Source organism: Mesoplodon mirus, assembly GCF_964341445.2.
Source record: "Mesoplodon mirus genome assembly, chromosome: 11".
NCBI lineage: Eukaryota > Metazoa > Chordata > Mammalia > Artiodactyla > Ziphiidae > Mesoplodon > Mesoplodon mirus.
The window spans coordinates 37,835,780-37,855,683 of NC_138987.1; the positions used below are offsets into that span (position 1 = coordinate 37,835,780).

At 42.9% G+C, this 19,904-nt stretch overlaps 1 protein-coding gene across 1 annotated transcript in view; it reads right to left on the reverse strand.

Moving 5' to 3' along the window:
• Nucleotides 1-19,894, reverse strand: part of LOC309812494 (uncharacterized protein) — a gene marked incomplete at its 5' end in the record, with an annotated part of 88,815 nt that extends 68,921 nt beyond the window's left edge. The window contains 4 exons of the mRNA XM_082636296.1: nt 18,766-19,117; nt 19,233-19,303; nt 19,488-19,604; nt 19,837-19,894. Coding sequence (XP_082492422.1) covers nt 18,766-19,117; nt 19,233-19,303; nt 19,488-19,604; nt 19,837-19,894 — 598 coding nt within the window. The remainder of the gene's footprint in view (nt 1-18,765; nt 19,118-19,232; nt 19,304-19,487; nt 19,605-19,836) is intronic.
• Nucleotides 19,895-19,904: the final 10 nt, after the last annotated feature.

The window sequence follows — 19,904 nt, forward strand, 5'->3', positions numbered from 1 at the left end:
GGGACACAGGTTCGATCCCTGGTCAGGGAACTAAGATCCCACATGCGATGCAAATACTGAGCACGAGCGCTCTAGAGCCCACGTGCCACAACTAGAGGGAAGCTTGCATGCCGCAGAGAAGAGCCTGTGCGCTGCAATTAAGACCCAACACAGCCAAATAAATAAAATTCTTTTTAAAATGTCACATCTTATTAGTGACAAAATGAGGGTTTTTTTAAGCCCCACGCCTACTGATGCCCCGTTGGCCAGCTGACCTCTCCCTAATAATAACAGCTGCCACTTACCAGATAATTACAATGTGCCAGGTGCTGTACTGAGGGTTTTACATATGTGATCTCATTTAATCTCACCACAATCCTATGAGGAAAGCATTTTGTAAATAAGGAAACCAGGATTCAAACCCAAGTCTGTCTGCCGAAGTCTTTTGTTTCAACCACTACACTAAGCCTCTCTGCTTTCCATTCATTCATTAATTCATCAAATACTCACTAAGCAAGGATAATGTGTCAGGTACTGTCTCAGCCCCAGAGATACTAGTGATGAAGACAGACAAGGTCCCTGCCCTTATGGCTCTTATGGTAACAAGTAAAAAAATAAGCACTTCAGATATGACTGATAAGTGTTGGGGGGGGGAACAGTACTGTGATAAGAACTACAGAGGCGATATTATGCTACCTACCAGTCATAGATGAAAACACTGAATATGTAAAAGACTACCACCTCATGTCCATTAGCGTGTCTACTACGAAAAAAAAATAACAAGCACTGGTAAGGATGTGGAGAAACTGGAACGCTTGTGCACTGTTGGTGAGAATGTAAAATGAAAGTAAATTTAATCTTAGTGAAATGACTAAATAAGATTCTGAATCCTTCAAAGATAAAAGATATTTGAAATAATATATTCTGAAAGGCAGACAAACCACAGTCCTCTCTTTAGTATGATACTATTTTTAGCACAGGCATAAGTAGAAACAATTTTAATCAGAAAAATGTGTCAATGAGCATAACAGATCTTTCCATATTAAAATAACTATCAAGATGACACACGTATGCAATTCCAATGCCCACTTCTTTTTTTCTCATTCTCATACTCCTGTTAACTTTCTTTCATTCAGTGCCTCTGATATCTCAGCACAGAGACAAACTCTGATGACTGTACAGGTACAGGCAGTTCATTAAGCTCTCTTACTGGACTCAGATTGCTGCTGTGGGAACTGCCTGCTCTTAAGTTTCTGGGCTATTATCAGATACAGGCAACTCTTAATCTCCCTGGCTTCCTTCCTAGGGAACTGTGCCAACAAAAGGTGGAGAAGAGACCTAGGTCCACAGTTATCTAAAGTACTGTGCTTTTCACCATTATGGAATCTGAGTTGCGTGTTACTTATCTTCGCAGTAGAATGTACCATCAATCTTTGTTCTATTTATTAAACCCACTTGGTACAGATCTTATATTAGATACACAGAGAGAAAATGGTACAGCTGCCACCCCCCACCCCCAATGAACTATAACGTTAATAGGAAGAAAAGGTCTTGGTGAAAAAAAGAAATGCTAAGTAAAAAAAGAGAAATGAGGGAATTCCCTGATGGTCCAGTGGTTAGGACTCGGTGCTTCCAGTGCAGGGAGCACAGGTTCGATCCCTGGTAGGGGAACTAAGATCCTGCATGCCATATGGTGAGGCGATCCCCCCCAAAAAAAAGATAGAGAGAGAGAAATAATAAGAGGGTACCATGGGGAGAGGCGAGTCTGAAAAAAAGTTTGAGATTGTATTAATCAAGGAAAGTTGTTTTGTAAAGGAGTTAAGCCTTAGGCTCTTTTAAAATGGGCAAGGACATAGTTTAGGAAAGGGGAGGAAGAAGGCTATTTGGAGAATTCAGGGCTGCTGGATCAAAGTCAGGAAAGGAACAATTATCAGTACAGAATGATAACCAGTGCTTTTTAAAGTTCTGGTTGAAAAACCACGTAATAACTCTGCTTGGCGACCTATAAAAGTACACAGCCATAAGCAAATTTGATGAAGACAACATACAGCTGCAGACTCACTATAAGACCAAGAAGCAATGTGGTCCTAGCAACACAATTAAGTCAGTCCCCTCCTCCCTCATAGACTGACTAGAAAAGAAATCTGCCATTTCTACAGCTATAACTGAATGATATTCGGAAATGTTTTGCTTCCTCTCATCTGAGAAGTTACTATGTAAAGAGTCTGTTATTAAGCCTATGCTATTTTTCCACAGATAGCAGACTGTAAATGCTCAAGACAAAGAAATAGTAGCTGAAACATTCTAAGCAAGAAGAGCTTACCAAGCCTCTGCTTTTATAAGTCAAATGTAATTTTCATATATATATATAAAATCAACTGACAGTTAGCAAGTACTTTATTTGGTCAGGGTTTTACATGTGGTAGATGCTCAGTAACTATTTGAATGAATGAATGGACTGATTTGTACTCAAGGTACTAGGGCCAGGAGAAACCAAATAATTAACTCCATAAAAATGACTGGAGTCAGAAAACTGCAGGATAAAGGATGGGATATTTTCTTGCAAGGGAGCTGCAACATTCATTGAACAGAATCTGAAGACCTATTACAGGCCAGGCCCTCTTGCAGTGTATGCACGAGTGGGGGTATAGATCGTCTGTTAGAAACTGGCTGACCTCAACCAAATTTGGCATGCACACATCTTTTGTCTAATCCAGAGTGCTGACCCGTACAGTATTTTTTAAAATCAACTCTGAGGTATAATTTACTCACAATAAAATGCACACATTTGAAGTGTGCATTTTCAAGGAGTTCAATGAGTTCTGACAAATGTACACTATTGTGTAGTCACTACGCCAAATCAAGAAAAAAACATTCCCATCATCCCTCATGTCCTTTTTCAATCTCCACACACCCGCACTCCAGCCAACCAGGGACACAATTTCTATTACTATAAATTAGTTTTGCCTATTCTAAAACTTCAGTATAAATGAAACCATACAGTAAGTTCTCTTCTGTGTCTTACTTTCACTCAACATGTTTCTGAGATTCATTCACATTGCTGCATGTATCAATAATTCACTGTTTATCCACGGTTTATCTATCCACCTGCTGATGATGGCATCTGGGTTGTTTCCAGTTTTTTGGCTATTATGAATAAAGCTACCATGAACATTGATGTGGTCTTTTTGTGCATATGTTTTCATTTCTCTTAGATAATAAACACCAAAGAGGAGGATAGAGAGACTTTAGGAGAGACTGACCAATTGTTTAGGTCAAACTTTAGGAGAGACTGACCAATTGTTTTCCAAAGTACCATTTCACACTGCCACCAGCAACATACATTAATTCTAGTTGTTTCAAATCCTCACCGATACTTGGAATTGTCTTTTTTTTTAATTTTATTTTTAGCTATTCTTGTGGGTATGAAGTAGTATCTCATTGTGGTTTTAATTTGTACTTCCCTGGTAACTAATGATGTTGAACACCTTTTCATATGCTTTTAGGCATTCAAATATATTTTCTTCTGTGAAGGGTCTATACAAACTTCTGCTCATTTTTAACTGGGCCATTTGTCATATTACTGAATTTTAAAGTGTTTCGCATATTCTGGATTTAAGTCATATATATGTGTGTGTGTGTGTATATATATCTATATATAGATATACAGATAGTATGTGTGTTTGTAAATGTTTCCTCCTAGCCTGTGGCTTACCTTTTCATTTCTTACAGTGTATTTTGTAGAAAAGAAAGCTTTACTTTTGATATGGTCTGATTTATCAATTTTCTCTTCTATGGTTGGTTCAGGCTTTCTGGGTCCTAAAAAAATCTCTGCCTACCTCAAGGCCACAAAGATCTTCTCTTATAATTTTGTCTATAAATTTTATGGCTTTAGTTTGTATGTTTAGGTCTATGAGCCACTTCAAATTAATTTTTCTGTATAGTGTGAGACAGGGATTAAGACTCATTACTTTACAGGTAAACATCCATCAATTGTTCCAGCAACATTTCTTGAAAAGACTATCCTTTAGCCCCTCCTGAATTATGTTTTAGCCTTTGCTAAAAAATCAATTGATCATATGTGTCCCCTTCAGGACTCTATTGTGGTCGATGCTCAGTATGTTTTTTCTACGCCAACATCACAGTGTCTTTATTACTCTAGCTTTATAATAAGTCTTGAAATCAGGTAATTTAATTCCTCTAAGTTTGTTCTTCCACTTCTAAGTTGTTTGGCTATTGTAAATGCTTTGCAATTCCACATACCTTTTAGATTCAGCATGTCAATTTCCACAAAAAAAGGCTGTGGGGATTTAGACTGTAAACACACTGAATCTTTAGATTATTTGGGGCAAAGTGGACTGTTTAACAACACTGGGTCTTTCAAACTGCGATCACTGTACATCTCTACTTATTTAGGTCTTCTTTAATTTTTCTCAGCAATGTTTTGTGATTTTCAATGTAAAAGTTTTTTATATATTTCAGTAAATTTATTCCTAAGTATAGAAATCTTTTAAATTCAAATTGGTTGTCAACATTTTAAAATAGAGAAAATTCACAATTTAAAAAAAATCCAGGGCCTCCCTGGTGGCGCAGTGGTTGAGAGTCCGCCTGCCGATGCAGGGGATACGGGTTCGTGCCCCGGTCTGGGAGGATCCCATATGCCGCGGAGCGGCTGGGCCCGTGAGCCATGGCCGCTGGGCCTGCGCATCCGGAGCCTGTGCTCCGCAACGGGAGAGGCCACAACAGTGAGAGGCCCGCATACCGCAAAAAGAAAAAAAAAAAAAAAAAAAAAATCCAGATTTCTGGTTTCCCTTGGAAAAAATCAGAAGATCAGCAATTCTGGGCCAATACTCCCACATGTCAGCAATATATCAATATTGAGTAGTGGCTGCCCTCTCTAGACAGGGCACGTTCTCTCCAAATGCTACAGTTCCTACCACTCCTTATTAAAAATCCCTGACCTACCCAATTCCATTCATGTAAGTTATCTGCTTGGAGCCTACATACAGTGAAAGGCTTAGGGAAAGAGGAACAGCGATATGATTAAATTTGCACTTGAAACTCTGGCTTCACTGTGGAGAAAGAGTCAGGGGGAAGGCTGGAAGCAGGAAAATTAGCTAAGAATTTATTGAAGTGGCCCTGGAAAGAGGATGGCTTGGACTAGCTGGAGTGGCTTTAGTAGAAGAAATGAGAAGTTGACAAATGAGGTAATATTTATGGAGTGATTATTAATAGAAACTGATGATGGAATGGATGTGAGGACAGAAGGAAATGTCAAATATGACCCTTCCGATTTCTGGCTTATGTAACTAGGTGGACAGAAGTGCCATTTACAGAAATGGGGGACACTGGAGCAGGAACAACTCTGACAAGAGGAAATGAAGGTTAAAAGTTCAGTCTGGGGCTTCCCTGGTGGCGCGGTGGTTGAGAGTCCGCCTGCCGATGCAGGGGACACGGGTTCGTGCCCCGGTCTGGGAGGATCCCGCATGCCGCGGAGCGGCTGGGCCCGTGGGCCATGGCCACTGGGCCTGCGCGTCCAGAGCCTGTGCTCCGCAATGGGAGAGGCCACAACGGTGAGAGGCCCGCGTACCGCAAAAAAAAAAAAAAAAAAAAAAAAAAAAAGTTCAGTCTGAAATGTAAATTTGAGGTGTCTGTGAGACACCCAAGTAGAGGTGACAAAATGATTTGTGTTCAAAAAAAGATAGAGATACACATTTGGGAATCGTTGGCATATAACTGGTGGTTAAAGCTATGGGATTAGATGGGATCTCCTACAGAGAGAGACAATAGGAGGGTTTGAGCCAGAGTCCTGAGAAAATCCCACACTCAGGCGAGGATGAAAAACAGCCAGCAAAGAGACTGAGAAAGAATGGCAGGAGAGGTAGAAGGAAGGGATAAGGTATTAGATGAAAAACTAGGAGAATCATGTCATACCAAGAATATAAAATAGTTCAAGAAAGAAAGTGATCAACTATGTTAAATACCACTTGGGAGGAAAAACAGGAATGAAAATATCCATTCCTTCATTCAGTAATTCATTCAAAAAATATTTAAGCACCTACCACATGCCAAGTATTGATGGTGCTGAGGACACGACAAAACAAAGTACCTGCCCTTGCAGAGACTATCATCTAGTGGGAGGAGACAGACAGCAAGTAAATACATGTCAAGGGGTGATTAATCCTGTGGAGAAAGTGAAGCAGGATAAGGGAAATAGGGAATGCCTGGGATTGGGGAGTAAAGTGGCTTTTTTATATATGATGGTCTAATAATGTAACATCTGAGCAAAGATCTGAAAAAAGTGAGGAAGTAAACCATGGGAAGATCCAGGGATAGAGTATTTCAGGCAGAGGTAACAGCAAACACAAAAACCTGGTACAACCCAATAACAGCAAGGAATCCAGTGAGGCTGCGGTACAGTTAAGCAAGGAGGAGAGTGGAAGACCATGGAATTGACCCCGGAGAGCAGATCATAAGCTCTATGATCTACGTGGAGAGCAGCTCATAAGAAATCAAGGGCAGAAGAAGGGAGTCCAGTTCAAAGGAAGTTACTGCAATAATCCAGGCAAGAGAATAATAATAGTATGACAGTCAGTTGCGGCTACTTGGTTAGGCTAAGGTCCCCAGTTATTCAAACACTAATCTAAGTGTTGCTGTGAAGGTATTTTGTAGATGTGATTAACATTCATAATCAGCTGACTTTAAGTAAAGGAGGTTAGTCTAGATCATCCAGGTGGGCCTGAATCAATCAGTTAAAAGGCCTTAAGAGCAGAACTGAGGTTTCTCAGAAGAAATTTCACCTGTGGATACCAACCTCAGCACCTACTGAGAGGTCCAATCTGTCCTTCTTGACAGCCTAGCCTAGGAATGTCCCAGTCGCCTAGCCAGCCCCTACAACCTGATAATAAACCCGTTAATCTCCTGCTGGTTCTGTTTCTCTGGATGAACCCTGATTGATACAGATTTTGGTATCCTGAAGTGGGGTGCTGCTGTAACAAATTCTTAAAAATATGGAAATGGCTTTGAAATTGGATAATGTGTAGAAGCTGGAAGAATTTTGAGAAGCATAATTTAAAGAGCCTAGATTGCCTTAAAACAGATTGTTGGTAGAAACATGGACACTGAAAGCACTCCTGGTAAGAGCTCAGAAGGAAGTGAGAAGCACAATAGATAAAGCCTATATTGTTTTAGAGAATACATATGTCATCATAAACAGAAGGCTGGTAAAATATGAAAATTAAAGGTGCTTCTGGTGAGGGCACAGAAGGAAATGAGGAACATTATTGGGAACTGGAGGAAAAACGATCCTTTTTAGATAGAGGCAAGAAAAAAAACTTACCTGAATTTTGTCCTACAGTTGTGTGAAAAGCAGAACTTGGATATTTAGCTTGGATAAGTGATGAACTTCGATATTTAGCTAAGGAGATTTTCAAGCAACAAGTTAAAGGTGCAGCCTGGTTTCTTTTTGTTGCTTACAGTAAAATGCAACTAGAAAGGTAAACTGTTGGGCAAAATGTTAAACAAAAGAAACCAGGACATGATGATTTGGGAAATTCTCAGCTTATCTAGATCACAGGAAATGCTAAAACTAGGAGATATACTATTAAGAAAGCACTGTTGTGGAGAGAAAGCCAAGAGTTTGGTTGGACAACCTTTGACTTGTGCTGAAAGATTACACATGTAACTCAGGGACCCCCTCAACCAACCATCTAAGCAGAAGCTAGGAAAAGACATGAGATTGGAGGACCTTCTTGTCTAACAACAAGAATCCCTGAGACATACACAGGAGACCCAAAAGGCTTCTGAGAATGTTTTATCAGCAGAAACACTGCCAGCCTGGCCTGAAAGGGACAGAAAGAAAACAAAGGAAGACTGTCAGACTACCAAAATTCTACAGGCAATTTAACTACTAATAAAACTACTCAGCTGAAAACATGTGCTACCCTTCAAGAAAAAGTAGGAATAACTCCAAGAACTGAGCCTTGGGCATAGAAGCCAGAGCCACAGGCCCAGAGGGCAGAGTCTCTAGCCACAGAGGATTACTCCCAGGCATTGTAACCTAAGAAATTTTCCCTGCTGAATTCTGAAATTGCTTGGGACCGGTGACACACTTACTCCTTGCATTTTCTCCTTTTTGGAATGGGAATGTCTATGACAGTCATGTTTTGCCTGTCCCACCACTGTATTTTGGGAACACATAACTTGTTTTCTAGTTTCCCAGGTCCACAGATAGAAAGAAATCTTGTCCCAAGATGGATCATACCCAGAAGTCTCACCTATACCTGATGTAATGATTTATATGATGAGATTCTGGACTTTTGAGCTGATGATATTTAGATGAGATCTTTGGCTTGAGTTGATGCTGCAACTGGGTGAGAGTCGGGAATGTTGGAATGCGATGAATGTATTTTGCATGTGGGACAGATGTGAATCTTTGGGGTCCAAAGGACAGAGTGTGGTAGACTGAAAAATGGCACCCCAGAAGATATCTACATCCTCCATATCCTAATCCCTGGAACCTGTGAATATTACCTGATATGTCCAAAAAAGGGGGGTTATCTTTGTAGATGTGATTAAGCTAAGGATCTTGAGACGGGACAACTATCCTGGATTATCTGGGTCAGCCTTAAACACAATCACATGTCTTTATAAAAGAGGCAGAGAGAGGTGTGACAAACACAGAGGAGAAGGTGTGCAGAGAGAAATTTGAAGATGCTGGCCTTGAAGACTGAAGAGACACTGCCTCAAGACAAGGAATGCCAGCAGTCACCAGAAGCTAGAAGAGGCAAAGAACAGACTCTCCCCTAAGGCCTCTGGAAGGGCTGCAGCTCTGCTGCTGACACCTTGATTTCAGCCCAGTGAAACTGGTTTCACACATCTTACCTTCAGGACTGTAAGAGAATAAATACTCAGTGTTTCAAGCCACCAAGTTTCTAGTAATGTGTTACAGCAGCCACAGGACACTAATACAGATGGCGCAGACAAGGGCGATTATGGTGGAGGTGATGAGAAGTGATCAGATTATGCATATGGAAGAAGCTAACAGGATTTGCCAACGGAGTGGATACGAAGATCAGGAAAAAAAGAGAAGACGACTCCAAGGTTCTTACCTGAGTAACCAGAATCGTTACCACTTTACTAAGCTAGAGACAACCCAATGGCTCAGCAACATGTAAGTCAGTAGTGGCCTCACTGAAAACCGTACTGGTAGAATTCGGGGCTGGACACCAGATTAGAGAGGGTTAGAAAGTCCAGAGTATGTATAATTTACTTTGAATATTGCTCTACTCTTTCTGGTTATTCATCTGTACATTGCCTTCCCCTTTACCCAGCTCCCATCTTTAATAGACAAAACTTCGAGTAACCAGTCCCAAATGGGCCAAAGGAAATAAGTTCAGGACACTGTCCTTTAAGGCAAGGAAGGACAGGTTAAGAAGAGGAGGTGAGTCACTTTCATTCATTCAAGTATTTATTGAGCATCTATTATATGCCATGCCAAGCCCTATGCTGCATGCTGGGAATACAGCCGGGAATACACAGACTTGGGCCTTAGCCTCATGAAGCTTATGAGAAGAATAACATAAAATAATTACATAATTATTTAGCTACAATTATGGCTAGTGCTACAAAAGAAAATTTCTGGGTGCTATGAAAGTTAACATGAATTAAACGTCCATTATGTGCTAAATGCTTTACATGTAACTTTATTTGCCCCCCACATCTATCCTATGAGGAAGGAGAGATTCAGAAAAATTAATTCCCTCACACAAGATCACAGAGCCAATGAGCAGTAGAGCCACGATTGAAAACAGGTGTGTTCAACTCTAAAACTCATCACTACTATCTGCAAAGAGCAGGGAAAATCTACTCTTCTTTTTAAAAATAAAACAAAAAGAGTGGCCAGAAGAAGTAGAGACAATCACGCAGGTAAAGTCTTGAGAATTCCTGCTCTAGAAAGAGCTTTCTAAGCTCACTTGATAAAGGTGAATTTTGGAGCGTATTCAAAAATCCCTTAACACTCTCCAAATAGAACAAAAGGTTACACTATAATTAACTCAGTTTTATTTAGGCACCCAAAAGGTTATTAAACATGTTGAAAGTAAAATGTCATGAATAGCTTATCCAAATTGTACAAGTCATGTCCAGTTTTCACACATACTGTTTCTGCTAGGTTCACCTTCAGAATCAGCTTACAGGTAAAAGCCAAAAGGGGGGGGGGTGTCAATTATGCTACAGTGACCGATTTAGGAAAATGATTAAATAAATAATTGTTTGACACGAGGTACTCAAAGATTCATGACAGATATCACACAAATGAACCATACCATCCTATGAACTTCTACTAAGTAAAGGAAATATTTAAATTTATTTAATTTCAAATCACTAGCCTATGATCTCATTATATTCTTGGTTGCCTATTATTCCCATTCCAGGACCACACCCCCCACATACCCCAACCCGAGGGGGGAAAAAAAAAATCTGAACAGAAAGGAAATATCAGCAAGATAATGTGAAATGATCACTGACTCTATAAAATAGAATTTAATGGACTTCCCTGGATGCACAGTGGTTAAGACTCCACGCTCCCAATGCAGGGGGCCCAAGTTCGATACCTGGTCAGAGAACTAGATCCCACATGCATGCCACAACTAGGAGTTCACATGCTGCAACTAAGACCCAGCACAACGAAATAAATAAATATTTTTTTAAAAAAAGAAGAATTTAAAATACCATGAAATCTTTGCCTTCACTGTCATGACCTCAGGGCATTAACCTGGAATGTTAGAATTAAAGAATGTACAGCTCCTGAATGGAAGCTTTAGTTCAAGTGATTGTTCATAGCAAGTGATTATAACATGCATCAAGAATAAGAAAGAAAATGATCCTAACTTTTCATTTCGAAATTGTTTCCCCATCTCTACCTTTTAAAAAAAAAAAGCCAAGACATATATGTGGCAAATTTTAAAAGACTTTAAAGATATACATCATATAACAAAATATAAAATCAACAATAAAGCCAGTTTCAACCACGATAACCCAACTCTTAATACCAAAATGTAACATGGCGTGTCCTAAAGTATGAGGAAAAGACAGATTTCCAAGTTCCTGTAAATTTTGTGGTAGTGAAAATATGTACAAATTAACCACCACTAAGAGACTCTGGCATAACTTACACCATTTACAGTTACAAAGATACTGAAACACTGACAAAAAATTTTAATTTGGATATTCTGGTATGCCCTTATTTAGTGAGCATTTTAACGTGCAACTTAAAACGTGAAGTCACTATTACAGCTTTCCATTTCAGGAATGGCAGCAAGATACATATAAGGAATTTTTTTAAATCTTTTTTTAAAAATAAATTTATTTATGTATTTTTGGCTGCATTGGGTCTTCGTTGCTGTGCGGGCTTTCTCTAGTTGCATCCAGCGGGGGCTACTCTTTTGTTGCGGTGCATGGGCTTCTCATTGCGGTGGCTTCTCTTGTTGCAGAGCACGGGCTCTAGGCGCGGGGGCTTCAGTAGTTGTGGTGCGTAGGCTCAGTAGCTGTGGTTCGCGGGCTCTAGAGCACAGGCTCAGTAGTTGTGGCGCATGGGCTTCACTGCTCCTCAGCACGTGGGATCCTCCCGGACCAGGGCTCAAACCCGCGTCCCCTGCATTGGCAGGCGGACCCTCAACCACTGTGTGACCAGGGAAGTCCCCATATAAGGAATATTACAAAGAATATTTTGAGAGCTATAACACCTTGATCACTACCACAAAAAATTCCCACTGTATTGACATTTTCACTAGCTATGCAAAAGAAAGTGAACAGGAACAAACATTTACTGGAGGCAAAGTTAGGCACTTCAAACATATTATGGTAGGGAGTCACCATCTTTTAATTCACAGAGAGACCTGGTTCAAATCCTGACTGTGATCCTCCTAAATTAATTCATCTCTCCAAGCTTCTCTAACCTCATCTGCAAAATGGTGCTATTAGGAAGAGCTTCCCTGGTGGCGCAGTGATTGAGAGTCCACCTGCCGATGCAAGGGACACGGGTTTGTGCCCTGGTCCGGGAAGATCCCACATGCCGCGGAGCGGCTGGGCCCGTGAGCCATGGCCGCTGAGCCTGCACGTCTGGAGCCTGTGCTCCGCAATGGGAGAGGCCACAACAGTGAGGGGCCCGCGTACCGCAAAAAAAAAAAAAAAAAAAAATGGTGCTATTATTACTTATTTCACAGAGCTGGTGTGAGCATTAATGAGGCAACACAATGACTAACGAAGCATATGTCACTGTTACTCTCTTTTACATTTCTCCATACTCCTAATAACAACCTCATGTTGTAAGAATTTTTAACTCCACTTTACAGATAAGGAAATCGAGTCACATAAGGTTAAGCAGTGAGTCTAAGGCTACACAGCTGATAATCGTCAGTACCTAGCTCTGCTCACGCCCTTACAACTTGACATGTTACCTCACTAATTATTTTACTCTCTCATACTAGGAAGTTTAGAATTTTTTTGCAAATTATACCCATGATACTTTAAATTTTGATACCAAAACAAAGACTTTTCAGCAAACCAAACTGATCCATAATTCCCACAATTTCAGAGGTCAAAAACCTGAAAACAGCCACCTATCTTCAAATTCAGTAACAGAGGATACACTACGGGTTTCCAAATGAACTACCCAAATTACTCATTACTGGCACTCATTTATACAGGAAATGATTTCTAAATGCACATTAGCAAGAGTGAGTGAAGAAGCAAATGAACCAGACATACCACAAAAGCAAAAATATGGTATCCGAAGAAAAGAAAAAGAAATTTTCGGGACTTCCCTGGTGGCGCACTGGTTAAGAATCCACCTGCCAATGCAGGGGACACAGGTTCGAGCCCTGGTCCGGGAAGACATGCCGTGGAGCAACTAAGCCCGTGCACCACAACTACTGAGCCTGCGCTCTAGAGCCCACGAGCCACAACTACTGAGCCCTCGTGCCACAACTACTGAAGCCCATGTGCCTAGAGACCGTGCTGTGCAACAAGAGAAGCCACCGCAATGAGAAGCCCGCACAATGCAACGAAGAGTAGCCCCCACTCACTGCAACTACAGAAAGCCCGCTCACACCAACAAAGACACAACACGGCCCAAAAAAATTAATTTTTTTTTTAAACTTAAAAAAAAAAAAGAAATTTTCACAACATTCAGTCTTCCTAGGATTCTGCAGACCTTTTATTACTGCTATGTGAGTTGGTCTTAAACAAAGGGTGAGGAAGTAGTCCAGGCTCAGCCACTAGATTGTTGTGGAACCTCAAACCACTTCTCAGTGCCTCCATTCAACTAAACAATGAGAATTGGACTTGAGTCACTAAAACCGCAGAACTGAAGGCAACTTAAGCAATTAGCTCTACCCAAGACACCCTGGCAGTTCACCCAATTTCTTCTTCAACACCTGCAGCAACATGGAGTTCAATTATCTTCCCTCTCCATAGAAGTGGTATAGTTAATGTTTTTAAGAATTCTGCAGATTCTTTTGTGATTCAGTCACAAAAGTTCTCATTCTAGGTATTTTTGCTATGGCACCTAGTTCCACCTCTAAGCTCTTCTGAAGCATATGCAACTTTAAGGACTGCTTCTGGCTAAACCCATTCTGCAGACAGAGGGCCCAGAAATTTACAGGGACAATAAGAGGGTATGAGATACCCTTAACAGAAAACTGTGCACCTTCTGAGGTCTTGTTTTAACTGTGGAGTTCAACTAATAAAACCACTGTTTCACTCTAATTGGAGAAATAAAGTTTATCTGGATGTAGATATCTGAACTGGAAAAACTGATGCTGAAGCAGCAGTGATTGACATTTAAACGGCTCCTACTCAATACTCACATCATTTTACATCCATTCATCTCTCCCTCCAACCTCACTCACCCATGTCAGTTCTAGGCTACTGCCAAAAAATGATGATGATGATGATGATGAATGTAAAGCTGTTCCAAGAACCTGGCATATTTTTAACTTCTTTAATCCTCATAGCAGCAATATAAAGCAGGCACCATTATTATCCCCATTTTACAGTTAGTGAGTCACTAAGAAGATAAAGTAGCAAAAGTATCACAGTCACACACCCAAGGTCACAGAGCTAGCAAGTGGTGGAGCCAGGATTCAAACCCAGACAGTCTGGCTCTAGTATTCATTCTCTTAACTACCTACGCTCTGTAACCGCTTGTCTATCACCCTGATAAGTTACTGTTCTCTTCAACATCAGAAAAATGACTCCACCTTCACCTTACACATAAAGATCCAACATTTATCCTTAGTGTCAATGCTGGCCTAGACTACTTAAAACATTTCATGTGGCCCTAATTCAGTGTCCATTTCCACAAATTACCCTACCATGTGGAAGGCACACAGTAAGCACACAATAAATATCTGTGAATATCTGTTAGAAGAATGAAATGTTTCCCAATTCCCTTATCATCCCAAAAGTGATCTTTCCCTCCTCTGAGTCCTCCCCTCCCCTCCCACAGCATGTTGCGCTTTCTTTCAACACTTAGCTTTTTCTACGCTTCCCGCCGTGCTAGCCAGCCTCCAGGTTGGCCCCCAATGTTCCTTACCTCCTTGTGTAGTCCTTTCCTTCAGTGTGTGACCTACAGAATGCTGGAGAAAGGATGGTGTGTAATTTCTGAAGCTAAGGCATAAAAGACAGCGTAGCTTGGTCTCTTGGATTACTTGCTCAGAGGGAAGCCAGCGGCCATGCCATGAGGGCAAGCAAGTAGCTCTGTGGAGGGGCCCACATGGAGAGAAACTGAGACTTCCCCCAACAGCCGGCACCAACTTGCCAGCCATCTGATTAACTTCCTTGGAAGAGGATCTGCCAGCCTCAGTCAAGCCTCTGGATGACGGCAATCCCAGCTGACATATTACAGCAATCTCTAGAGAGACCCTGAGCCTAAAACCACTCAGCCGAACTGCTCCTTAACTCTTGAATCACAGAACCTGTGAGAGGTAATAAATGTTTACTGCCATGTTAAACACTATCTTTTGGGGTAATTATTACATGGCAATAGACAGCAGTAGATAGCTAATAGCAGATACCTACTCTCTAAAACTGTGAGCTCCTTCAGAGTAGACACTGTTTCCTTGATTCTCAAAACTCCATTAAGCCTTAGAAATAAACAGTGCCTATATTTGTTGAATTGTGTCAGCAGACTATTCCCTTTGTCAGCTGTTCCTTTTCTTCCAAAATGTATCATTTATAAACTATTCCCTTTGCCTCAAGCACTTCATCTGTACTCCATCAATGTCCTCCCTTTTCTCTTTCAAAGACTTTCTGAAATAAACTTCTGAGCATCTGCTATGTCCCAAAACTGCTCTTGAAGCTGGGAACAGAACAGTCAAACATCCTTGCCCTTATGGAGCTTACAGTCCAGTATATGCCCTTGCCGTGGTGGTCTCTCTAAATACAATACAACCATCTTCAATAATATGACTTCAAAATTCTAGTTTCCCCCGTGTAAAAATTAAGTATTCAAAAACTTTCACCCCTTTCATTATCTATTTATTATTATTTATTTATTTATGTTTTGGCTGCTGCGCATGGGTTTTCTCTAGTTGCGGCGAGTGGGGGCTACTCTTCGTTGTGGTGCGCGGGCTTCTCATTGCAGTGGCTTCCCTTGTTGCGGAGCATGGGTTCTAGACACACGGGCTCAGTAGTTGTGGCACGTAGGCTCAGTAGTTGTGGCTCACGGGCTCTAGAGCACAGGCTCAGTAGTTGTGGTGCAGGGGCTTAGTTGCCCTGCAGCATGTGGGATCTTCCAGGACTAGGGCTCGAACCCGTGTCATTGGCCGTATGTCTGCATATGCTTTTCCTTTACATTTAAATAAATATTTAAGCTGCAGCCTCAAGAAAAGTCCACACCTGTTTAACTACTTTGTAAAGTGCCACACATAGGATCTGTATATCTCAATGTCCTCCATTTTCACTGAATATTTTCATGGGCCACAGTTTTTAGAAAAACTTAGTTTTAGAAAATATCACATTTATAAGGGTAAAATAAATATCATTTGATAAAAACAGCCTTTATTTATTATATAAGCCCTAGCACCTCTAAATCAAATATGAGGACTTCCCTGATGGGGCAGTGGTTAAGAATCCACCTTTCAACGCAGAGGACACAGGTTCAAGCCCTGGTCCGGGATGATCCCACGTGCCGTGGAGGAACTAAGCCCACGAGCCACAACTACTAAGCCCACGTGCCACATAACTACTGAAGCCGGCGCTCCTAGAGCCCGCGCATGGCAACAAAGAGTGGCCCCCATTCGCCACAACTAGAAAAAGCCCGCGTGCAGCAACGAAGACCCAACACAGCCAAACACTCAATCAATTAATCAAATGTGAAACATTTATTTCACAGAAAGCAATCTGTAACACAAGCAGTAAAATGATATATGTGGGTGGAACTTTCTCACCTCATTGTATATTTAGTATTTCTACAAAACAGAGTGTTAAAAGAAAAAGAGCTTACACTTTAAAGTCAGGGATTCAAGTCCTGGCTCTGTCACTAATGTGCAACCTTAGACAAATTATTTAACTACCCTGAGCCTCAGTTTCCATATCCTAAAGTGGAGGTAAAATCTACCTCTTAGGGTTATTGTGAGGATTAAGCAATGCATTAAAAGCTTAGCTTGATGCCTGTAACATAGTGGGCATCAAGGAATGTCAGTTTCTTTCCCCTTCTCTAGGGCTTGTACCCATGGTCCGAAGAGTTGTCAGGAAATCTTTTCAAGCTCAATTACTTCTGTTTGGAATGATCTTCCTCTCCTTTATCTAATGAGTTAAGATTCAGCTCAAAGGCCACTTTCTCCGTGAAGTCCAAAGGAAAAGTTCCTTTGACTCTCCCATACAGTTCTGGGTTTGTACTTGGAGTTTATGTCAGTGTGTTACAATTATCTGTCACTTTCTTACTCGCCCACTAGACTGTGAGCTCCTCATGAGCAGGGAACATATACCACACTCATTTTCATAATCTCAGCTTTTAGAAAAACACCTGGCACATTACAGGCATGAAACAAAAATTTACTGAATTAATGAACGAAGTCATTACTTAAGCAATACCCATAATCACTACTGAGTGACTGAACTTTATGCTTTTGCCCTTTATGGGCCGAGATGCTGTTCTGTACTTCTTTTGAATCCCTTCCTCAGAGCACTCAGGAGCACTCAGGACATGGAAAGTCTGCAGTAAATACTTCTGGATTATGGGATACATATTCGTCTTCCATCTCACATGATTTCACTCTAAATAAAAAATTTATCCGAATGGATGTGACTTTTGGAAGCCTTTTTAAACAGGGGCTCTTCTTAACAGTTATTGGCAAAGAACTGAAGCAAATGCTACAACTACATTACAGCCAGTTTTTCTTTGCACATGTTTCTGAAAAAGCAGTAATGGTTTGCTTCTTTCTAAATCATTTCATTAAGAAACTAAGTATCATAAAGCCCTTTGATTCGCTGTGAAAAATGCCAACAACACTAGGCAAAACTTAGTTTAGTAACTTTCAGCCAAAGGTTCCCCACCCTGCAGTCATAGGGCTGTGGGCCAGCTGGCTGTACCACCTCAACCCTGGGAGGTGGCTGTTTTTCAACAGTAAAACCGCATAAGTAAAATGTGGAGTTTTGGGGGGTCTTCTAAAGTAAGACACATAAATTTAACTTCTTATTGAAAATAAAGACTCTATTACAGGCTTTGGCTTCAGCTGGAAAAGACCTTGAAAAGAGCTCAAAAACTGTCAACTTGGCATTTCAGACATCTTATGGATTTTAAAGTGTGTAAAAATACATGAAGCTGGGTGTAATTTCATTACCACAGTTAAGTGACGTACTTCACATTCCTGTCTACACATATTTCATGCCAAGTATAGGCTGGTAAGCAGTTAACTGGCCACCAAACTGCCCTTTAGTTATGCTGCATAACAGGGAGAAAACAGAGAAATCCTGACAAAGCCAAGTTGGGCTGGTGCTTACACACACATGCTGGTCTATCATGGTTTTCAACATCATAAAACCAAACATTTCTTGGGCCTTTACAAGGGGCCAAGCGCTGTGTCAAACAATTTATGTTAAGTATTTCATTTAATACTCAAAACGACCCCCGATAACAGATACTACTATTATCCCCAATTTTCAGATGAGGAAACTGAGGCCCCAAATTACACAGCTAGCAATGGCAGGTTTGAGAGTCTGACTCAGAAACTCCAACCCTACCTCTACAGCGGGTCAATGCTCTTGCATTCCCCCCAGGGTAGGGGCTGTAATCAAGGCGTCCTGACAGACACTTCATTAGAGGGAAAAGTTTCAAATCTAACAGATCCCTTACACCTGGCAGCATTCAGGTTGCTACACAGGCATCAACAAGTCCAGGTGAGACTCCCTTGCCTGGGAATCCTGGGATTGCACATGGATTCTGAAGGTTTGCACAAGATCCCGGAGAAAGCAGCCGACACCCAGTCCCTGCAGTCACGAAACGCCCGGGATGCGGCGGGGGCGGGAACCTCCGTGCCTCCCCACTTGCGAGGCCCGCCCGGCGGCGCACAGGTGCACCGCCGCGCCCAGCGCCGCCCGCCCCGGCTCTGCGACCCCGGCCCGGAGGAGCGGGGCGGCGGCGGGGAGGGGGCCGGGCCGCGATGCCGGCCCCGCCGGATCCCCCGGAGGGCGCGCGAGCGGCGGGGTCGCCAGGAGAAAGGATGCTCCGGGCGGGGCGGGGCCGCGGTGGGGGAGGGGTCCCCTGCCCGGACTCTCACTCACCGCTTCGCTCTCCTCCCGGCCCGGGCTCTGCGGCGGTCCCCGCTCCGGCTCCCACCGCGCGCGTCTCCCCGCAAGGCTCAACGTCCAGCTGGGACGCGCGGAGCTGCGGAGAAGTCGGCGCGAGCGGAGGGCGTGCAGTGAGCGGAGCTGAGAGGGTGGGAAGGATGGGACAATCGCTCTCGCCACCGCCGCGGACACCACAGACACGGCAGCGGCCGGCTCCTCTCAGCCACGGAAGCTGCGGGCCCTCCCACCACACCCGCCTCCCGCCCCCCGCCCCCAACAACGCCCGCTGGAGAAGTGACAGCAGCGCTGGCCAATCAGAGGCCTCGTGGAGGCCGGGAACCGCGAACTAAGGGGAGGGCGGGGGGACAAGAGGGATACGAGGCGGGCGAGGATGGCGGCGGGACTTCCTGTGACTGACGGTCCAGCACAGCCAATGGGCAGCAGGGAGATGACCTCATTGCCGAGGGAAGTCTGGAACTGGCGGAGTGGCAGCGAGGAGGTCGGAGACGAGCCGGAGGCGGGGCGCTGGGGCCTTAAAGAGGCCGCAGCCCATTGGTCACCCAGTCACGGGAAGGGCGGTGGACCCTGCCAGACCTTGCTAAGTTGCCAAAGGGTCAATGCCGCGAGCGCTTAGTGCATTAATCCTCCCGACCCCATGACAATCCTTCTAGGGGCCTGAAGGGTCCCCGCCTGGGGCTCATAAATCGATTACTTACTTTCACGCTTCCCAAAAGGAGACACAATAAATTCCGCCCTGGCCCGGAGTCCTGAATTCCAGTTACAGCCCCCGCCCCGCAGGAGCCCGCCGTCTCGTTTCCCTGAGTCAGTTTCCCCTACGGTAAAAGGGAGGATACCGGCACCTACCTGCCCCTCCTTTACCCGCCCAGGATGTTGAGGTCATTAACAGCAAAAGTGCTTTGGGCTTCAAGAAGGAAAGGCTGAATGAACCCAAAAGCTTGTATCAGGAGACTTCAGGAAGAGCCTCTGTAAAAGGGAGGACTGCACTACACGACTCCCGACGACTCTTGCAATTCTAAAATTCTAAAACGCTGATTGATGTCCTACTTTTTTCCGCACGTAGCGAAGGGGTGTGGGGCGGTTGGGGGGATGGGGGTGTGTGCATGCGCGGGACT